Source organism: Alexandromys fortis, unplaced genomic scaffold (assembly GCF_014885135.2).
Source record: "Alexandromys fortis isolate MF-2015 unplaced genomic scaffold, M_Fortis_MF-2015_v1.1 scaffold_8_1_9099942, whole genome shotgun sequence".
Classification (NCBI taxonomy): Eukaryota; Metazoa; Chordata; class Mammalia; order Rodentia; family Cricetidae; genus Alexandromys; species Alexandromys fortis.
Window position 1 is genome coordinate 3,494,674 of NW_026067898.1, and position 8,714 is coordinate 3,503,387.

At 44.1% G+C, this 8,714-nt stretch overlaps 1 protein-coding gene across 1 annotated transcript in view; it reads left to right on the plus strand.

The window, feature by feature from the left end:
- Window positions 1-7,932, plus strand: part of Frzb (frizzled related protein) — a 31,470-nt gene extending 23,538 nt beyond the window's left edge. Inside the window, exons 4-6 of the mRNA XM_050121013.1 lie at window positions 1,833-2,037; window positions 2,389-2,452; window positions 6,426-7,932. Coding sequence (XP_049976970.1) covers window positions 1,833-2,037; window positions 2,389-2,452; window positions 6,426-6,536 — 380 coding nt within the window. The 3' untranslated portion in view covers window positions 6,537-7,932. The remainder of the gene's footprint in view (window positions 1-1,832; window positions 2,038-2,388; window positions 2,453-6,425) is intronic.
- The last annotated feature ends 782 nt before the right edge of the window (window positions 7,933-8,714 follow it).

An 8,714-nucleotide genomic window follows, 5' to 3' on the forward strand; every position in this document is an offset into this window, starting at 1 on the left:
CTTAAGGCAAAGCAGGCTAGAAGGTAAACCATGGAACGGAAATATTTATTTAGTATACTGACTTTCACTTGAGGTACTTGCATGCATCTCCCGAGAAGACAAAGTACAGGTAGGAACAATTGGCAGTTCCTATAAAACCGCTGCCTCATTCTTGACAACTTCAGTAAAACGTTGTGAGTTTTACCCAAATTCCTTGGATAAAGTAGGTGTTGTGGAGAGAGGTGTTTTCTTTGGAGTAGGTGCATGTGCTAAAAATTTCTAATGGAAACAGCGGGCGCCCTGGGTAAATAAATCATTAGGTTGGGAACATTTGCACAGCGAACCCAGCGCTGTTGATGGCTGGGTACTGTGGAGCACATTCATTTCAGTCAGGACGCACACAAACACGGCTGCTAGCTGGCCTTCGGAACTCGTTGTCTCTTGTCAAAACAGAGGGCCCAGGGGACAGGCAAAGAGAGGGACTCCCCTTGCCAAACAGGCCAGGCAGGGCCAGCTGGGCAGTTCGGCTTGGTCTGCCACAAGCTTTCGATCTTGCACTGGAACAAATGGAGACTCCTAAGACTGAACTAGTCGTGAAACAAAAACAAGGCTTTATCCTAAAGATTTACAGGTTGTGGTAAGTGAATCTCTGTCCTGTGCACGACTTAGACCATTAAGTTCCTGGGATCAAGTTGGAACATAGGTGGAGGAATGAGTTGCCAGCCCGTTTTAGGTTTTTGTGGAGGCATTTTTCAATCTTGTATCGACCCCGAACACCTAAAATACCTGGGAGAGTCTGTGCATGCCTACCTACCAAGAAAGCCTTCCCAAAGTGGATTCTCTAGGATATATTGTGTTTCTAAGGACATTGTACTAATATGACAAGGCTTCCTGAGCAATGGCTGTTGACATTTTATTAATTGGCATCTTCACATTTTCCTTAAAAAAAAAAAAACTGCTGTAAACATGCTTATGTATCAGAAAAAGAGATCTCCACAATATGGCTCTTCCAAAGGGAAGCAGAAGATGCGTACTCTGTAGATTCCCGGTCACAGAGTGTGATTTGCAGTGGAGGATGATTTGTCTTTGGACTGAGAAGGGAAGCTGGGTACTGTAAGAGAGCAAGAGCTAGCGTAGTACTTGCATTGCGAGAGGAAACGGAGGCTACTCGCAGGATGGGAGGTTCTCCATGACACGGCAGGGACATGGAGTGGCAGAGTCGCTGACAAAGTAGATGGAAGAAACAAGGTCTGGTAGACAACTTTCCTTCACGAAGAAAGTTCAGTCCACCTAAAAGACATAGAAAACATGGCAGTGACATGAAGGGCCGTGCCGATGTCTGCATGGTGAGCTGAGGTGAAAACGGTTAAGAGATTGAAAAACACTACCGAACAGGACTGTGTCGTAACTCTGAAGAGATCCCGCCTCGAGAAAAATCAATCAAGGGAAGAAACAAAGTAGAGAGTTGAGTCCAGGCCTTTCCAAGGGGTGGAATCAGTGTGAGCCAATTCCTCTTGGCAGCAATTGGTGCTATACACATGCACATTCATACATCCCAAGTGAGACTCTGGAGGGAAATTAGAACATTACTCAATCAACTCTGATTAGCTAAGTGGGTTTTTGAAAATCAAACACTTGTACACACACGCATGCATATGTAAACACCAGTGTATATGCAGATACAGATACTTATATGTATTTAATTTCATTAAAGAAAAAGGTCTGCCTTACTTCTCCTAGCCATCGAGTATGAACTTGAAATGAGTTGGCTGGAAAGAATTCTCTTGGCTCTTTTGCAATGGTGTGCCTACTGTGGGTCATCATAGAAATCGGATTCCCTTTCTTTTATCCAGTCATCCGGGCTAAAGTCAAAGAGGTAAAGACGAGGTGCCACGATGTGACCGCCGTCGTGGAGGTGAAAGAGATCCTAAAGGCATCTCTGGTGAACATCCCCAGGGATACCGTGAACCTCTACACCACCTCTGGCTGCCTGTGCCCCCCACTTCACGTTAACGAGGAATATGTCATCATGGGCTATGAAGACGAGGAGCGCTCCAGGTAGTCACCCCAAGAGTTCAGGGTCGCGTCTACTTCCCAGGCATTATGTCTCTCTTTACACATCTTGCTGTGACGTTCTTGTCTTCTCTACTTCCTTGGGTGCTGTAGCTACATTTTTAATTTTATATATTGGATAGAAAAGGATGTAAGCATAATTTGTGGGTATGAATTTTTCTGGAAAAAGGGATCGTACCTTCATTTATTTCTAAAAGAGGTCCATGACTCTTTCTAACTCTCTGACCTCTCTATTTTAGAATAAACATATTTAGTCCTTCTTGCCGCCAATTCCTTGACTTTTTCAATAACATACTTTGGTTATTCAAAAGTGGTCATTTGATTTTCAAATCGCAGGTTACTCTTGGTGGAAGGTTCTATAGCTGAGAAGTGGAGGGATCGGCTGGGTACGAAAGTCAAGGTAAGATTAGATTTTATGTTTCAAGTGGTAACGCACTGGGGCTGGGGACTTGGCTGTGGCAGAATGCTTACGTAGCAAGCACACTCCAAGTTTCAGTCCACAGCCCCAGAAAAAAATAGTTCTGCTTGCTAATATAGTCCAGAGAAAACCATCTCTCATATAAATTAAATAGTTGCCCTCACCTTCATGAGAATATTAAGACCTGATATTCAGACACATATGCATAGACATATATGCATACATTGAATATTCTAGAAACTGGAATTGTCTTTAATGTCTATTCATTGGAGGATTGAATTCGCTGGATGTGCACCAAAGCTCTGGCTGCAGTTGCCCGCCCTTCTTGTGAGACTGCCTGTAGCTAGCCAGTCAGCACGGGCTGGTGTCACACTATCATGGGAATGGCAGCCTCCTGACAATTTAATTAGTCTGCCGTCGGTAGGGTATCACTTCCATCTCCAGGTTCAGTAGAAGTCCCAAAGGGCTGTTCTAATGTTAACATAACACTTCATTTCGGGTGGGAAAAAGGAGGAGGAAAACACGCCTTTCCAAGAATTCTATCCAGAAGCTTTATCTTAGAATCTTTGGTCAAGACAGGTGTTGTGTTGATCTCCAGTTGCCAGAGTAGGGAATAGAAAAATTTTATTGTTTCTAAACAAATTGTTCTTCTCCGGGAAGGGAAAAAAATCAATGATAAATGAAAACACTACCACAATGAGTAATGTACAGACATCAATTCCTATGAACAAGTTGCTGCCACGGTCATCAGTGAAGAGGGGATCCCGCCAAATTAAGTCCTGAGAACTGCAATGTGGCTTTCGTATTTCATATTAAGATCCTAGAATCAATATATTTAAAAAATCAAGTAGTGAATTACTTATTAAAAAAGGTTTTCATTTTTTTATTATTGAACTAGTACATCTTTTTCAAAGCGGAGAAGGAAAGAGGGAAATGCTGAAGACTCCTAGGATGTGTGCTGGGGTGGGGGTGGGAACCGCACCAAGCACAATACACCCTCTTCTCTTGGAAGGCTTGGGAAGGATTTACAAGGAAAGCTAAATAACCCTAGGCAGTTGATCTTACACATCTGGCACTCAGCACGGCGGACACATGTGAGTTGAGGTGACCTATAAAAATGTGGAGGGCGCGACTTCATAGCTAGGGACGATCACTACCAAGCTCCTTCCGCCCTCCGCCTTTCGTCAGAAGCGCGGTTGCGTTTCAAAAGCCGACCGCCAGCGTTCTCTGCTTTCATCTCTCCTCAGTGAGCCCGGTGTTTAGTAGTTACCGGAGAAATGGCTCTGCTTCCCAATACCGGGGTCTCTTCTCATGCTTTCAAGTCTGTTTTCTGCTTCCTAGTGCACAACAAGCATTTGTCCTAAATTCCTGTACCAGCTGGAAGAGCATCAGCCTCTCTGCTGGCAAGCGGAACAAGCCTGGCTGGTTATGTTTCCCTGGGATGCATGGCTCGTCCTGATTCGTAGCTTGGTAGATTGACTTTCCCTCGCTCCCTACAGGGCAATCACAGTTTTGGATGTTCCAGACTGAGATTCACACACCTCTGGGAGACAATAAACCAGTAACTTGAACAAGGGTTTTTTTTTTTTTTTTTTTGAGATTATTTGCTATATAGCCTTAGGTGGATTGGTACTTCCAATTTAGCACAGGCTGGACTGGTACTTGCAGTGTAGTGCAGGTTGCCCTCAAACTCTCTTTAGTCCTCCTGCCCTGGTGTTTGTATTATTGTAATGTATAATACAAACCATTATTATAGCATGTATTATTACTGTAATGTATAATACAATCCATTATTATAGTATGCATTATTATAGTAATGTATAATACAAGCATGCATTATTATAGTAATGCATATTACAAACACCCAATTCTCTTCCCTGTTTTTGTTTTTTTAAAGATTTTTTAAATTCTTATTTGTATGTCTGAGTGTTTGTGTGTATACATACGCATGAGTTCCTGGTGCCCACGAAGTCAGAAGAGGGTGTGGGATTCCCTGGGACTGGAATTACAGATGCTTGTGAGCTGTCTCTTGGGTGCTGGGAACCCCTGGTCCTCTGCAAGTTTAGCAAGTGTTCTTAACCACTGAGCCATCTCTCCAGACCCAGTGGGCCAATTTTTAATTTGTGTTTCTGTTCTGAGTCAGAAGTTTGGTGCAGGAAAAACTCTTCTGGCTAGAATTATCAGGATTCTTATTATAGGTTTCCAGTTAACTCAGGAATGTTAAAAAGACTTTTATGGAGGATTTTTTTTTTGTAGTCCAATCAGAGTCGCTCTTTACAGCTGATTTTTCTTTGAGAAGAAGGCCATTTAAAAAGACTTGTCACCATCCTCCCGTATACATGATTGTTTGCCTAAGTTCCACGACAGCCAGTCACTCAAATCAAGATACTTGAATTGAATCTTGGCGATCCTCCAAGATACCTTGGCGATAATTAAGGATCAGATTATTTTTTAAATAGGAAAGCAGCAATATTGTGGAATAAACTCAGCCAAGAAGAAGATATAATTTAATAGAAGATACCAATAGCTAACGTACTGTTGGCCATTCAGTACGTAATTGAGTCTTCAGAATAATCCTATCATTAATGTCATTAATGTCAATATAGAAACGATAAGAATGACACTGAGTAAGTGTAAAAGGTCTGCATGGCAAGCAGTGTTTTAGCATGAGAACCCGGGTCATCTAGCATTTGCTTCTTCAAGTGACGTCACTGAACCCACAGCTTAGGGGTCCCATTATCAGAGCTGCCGGACAGGAAGCTGCTCCTAAGGGGATCCTCTGCTGATCTCGATGTTCACTGAAGTTTGTCAAGCACAGCCGTTCTTACCACTTCCCGTACTTTCAAAATGTAACCTCCTTCCAATCCCTCATATCGTAAGCAAACACTATTGACATTGTTCATACGAGATACAAGTAAATACAGCTTTTCTTATTAAAACCAACGCATACAACAACAACAACAACAAACAAGCAAACAGAAACCTACAACACGGGCATTGTTAAAGCGAGGCAGAGGCAGGGTCCTGGGGCTTTGCTGTAATGGCTAGTATTAGGACACTATTCTGACGACCCCTCGTGTTTCCACTATTCAAGTCGGTTCCCTTTGTGTATGTGTGTGTGCATGTTCATGTATGTGTGCTTGTCCATGCATGTGCAGATGGAGACAAGGGGTCACTGTTGGGTGTCCTCCTCAGTGGCTCTTTACCTTCCTTGTTCAGGAAGCTGACCAACCGATTAACCTAGAGGCACTGACCGTGACCCATCTCTGCCCCCTGCCCTCACTGCTCCCTCAGCGCTGAGATGATAGACTTGCACGTTCCACTTGGCTTTTCCCCAGAGGCTGGGTACCAAACAGTAGGATGTTACACTTGTGCCGTCTCCCCAACCACTTAACTAGCTTTTAAAAGATTAGGTTGCGCTGGGCGGTGGTGGTGCACACATCTAATCCCAGTACTGGGGAGGCAGAGGCAGAGGCCAGCCTGGTCTACAGAACTAGTTCCAGGACAGCTAGGGCTGTTACACAGTGAAATCCTCTCTTGAGTCCCATTCCCCCCAAAAAGGGTTATATTGCTTTGGTCTTAAGAGGATGAAAAATAGCCCCCATTTTCAAAATTATCAACTTAAAACTACTCGAATATAAACCTGGAAAGTACAGATGGTGCCGACATTTGCATCGTTCACTGACGTGGGAGTTGATTCCAAGTTTTTGGTATGACGGCATTGCTGGATGTCTTTAGACGAGAGGGTCTCGTCGTGTCTCTTGAGCTCAGAGTGTTGAGCTTTTGCAGTGTTGGTCCCATTGTTGTCCTGGGATGGAGATTTTACACTTTTGGAAAAGTGGTAAAACAGTTTAGAGATCTGGCTTTGCAATCTCCCTGAGCTGTGAACATCCCAGAACTGATGCCCTTTGTGCTACGCGCGCGCGTGATCGTTTTGTCTTTTTCTGTTTCACAGCGCTGGGATATGAAACTCCGTCATCTTGGCCTGGGTAAGACGGAGGCTGGTGATTCCACTCAGAGTCAGAAGTCCGGCAGGAACTCTCATCCCCGGCCAGCGCGCAGCTAAGTCCTGAAATGCAAAAGGCCACACCATGGACTCCCTGCTAAGACTTGCATTGCTGGACCTAGCGAGGGAAAACTGCACAATTGCACTCATTGACGTATTGTTTACTACAGATACCGTGTGGCAACTGACGTTACTTCTGCATCCTCTCTGCTTCTTAATGGCCCGGGGTTAGACCCTTAGATCTGTCAAATATCCCACTTTACTAATCACGGGGAAACTGTTCTTTCTCGACAGTAATAGTAAATTAGGCATGCTGATGCTAAGGTCTTTGTACCAGTCCCCAGGCATCGGTTTCATGTTCTGTATCCAGATCGAGAATGCAATATTGGATGTAATGAGAGATTTGTGGCAATATCGAAAGCCAGACATTGCTGTAAGGCCGGCCCTGCTGGTGCACGCCCAGCCTTGTTTTTGTATGCCTGTTGGGCATTTCCCTCATGCTATGGGAGTCCTAGATGTTCATTAAAGATAGCGTGGCAGCTGGAAATTAAATCCTGCACATGCAGACAGCGCAGCACCAGGAAGCATTTATGAGGAAATGACACCCAGCATGAATAGTTCTCAAGATTGGCAGGAAGCAAAACAAAGAGTGCCAGGAGCCAAGGGAAGACGATTTTGCCTGTCTAAGAAGCATTCTGGAACCAGTAGCCCTTGGGCCATTAACAGCGGTGTTCTCTCTTTTGGCGCTGTGTTTGGTTTGTGTATAACTATATTAATGGGCGTCAGAGAAAGACATAGCTAGACACCTGCCATTATCACCATAGCTCTGCTTCCTTCTAAATACAGCCCACTGTTAGACGTCTCCCCACTTCCGTTCATAATGAATTTGGCTTGCTGTACTGACCAGAAAAAGACACTATTAAAGTAGCACGCGTGTGCACCCGGGTCTTATTTTAAAGAGGTATGTGGCTTTGTAAATCATTGTCATTACATACAGGGCAGTGAAGTGTGCAAACTTGTTTTTATTTTTTTTCCTTTGGGCTTGTGGTTTTGTTTCTGTGGTGTGTGTATGTCTGTGTTTGTGTGGGGGTGGGTCTACAGCTTCACACACACAAATCGGACTAGACTGGGCTGGCCCATTGGCCTAGACGTTGCATTTGCATTTGTACTGTGTAAAGCTCCGTCAGACTGTCTAATAAAAGGAAGCACGCTGTGAGGAGAGGGATCCTTTTGTGTTTTAGACAAGGACGACAAAATGCTTTTATTATTCAAGCTGCAGTGAGCCCCCGAGATAACATGGGAAAGCTGTGATGTTGCTCCTTCTTTCCTGCAGCGGGGATCTTTCAAGCATGCGCCAATCACTGGAAGTCTCATTTCCTGCAGTTTAACCATGCAATAGTAGTAGATCTGGGTTCCTAAGCTATGGTGTGCTGAAAATAAAACATGTATGAAGCAATGATATGTATGTTTCCTTCTGTAAGAACCACTGTGCAAGGATGAAGTTCATTCTGAACTGAAGTTTCCCATGTTGGCAATTAATAACTCATCTGACTTCTTTCTTTTTTTTTTTTTTTTTTTTTTTTTTTTTTTTTTTTTTTTTTTTTTTTTTTTTTTTTTTGGTTTTTCGAGACAGGGTTTCTCTGTGGCTTTGGAGCCTGTCCTGGAAGTAGCTCTGTAGACCAGGCTGGTCTCGAACTCACAGAGATCCGCCTGCCTCTGTCTCCCGAGTGCTGGGATTAAAGGCGTGCGCCACCATCCCCCGGCTGACTTCTTTCTTTTAGTAATACAAAAGCATTCTTTTGTTCGTTTTGTTTCGAGTGGACCCAAAACACCAAAACTTCCCCCAAATTTAGAAGCAGAGTCCCATGTTTGCCTGTAGGAGGACAGCCCAGGTTTGGCTCTACCATATGGTTGCTTTCAGGTACTTTGTTGTGTCGTCTCTGATGCTGGGGCAGGGATATCTCCTCCTGTGTGCTCTCATCATCCTTTCGAGGAGAATTTTGTGTCGTTAAGTAGGGGCAAAGTGCTGAGCTAAGAATGCTGGCCTCCAGTCCCTCCTAGGGTATCTGTCTTGGCTCTGGGTTCCCAGGCTGAATGCACCCATCCTTTCTGGTTTTCTCAGGGCTTACACAGCAACCCTGGGGAAAGGGCAGACTTGGTTACTGAAGACCTGAAGGATCTGGAGTTCCTAACATGCTATCAGTGTTTCCAGGGCACAGTTGAAGATTTTTTTTTTTT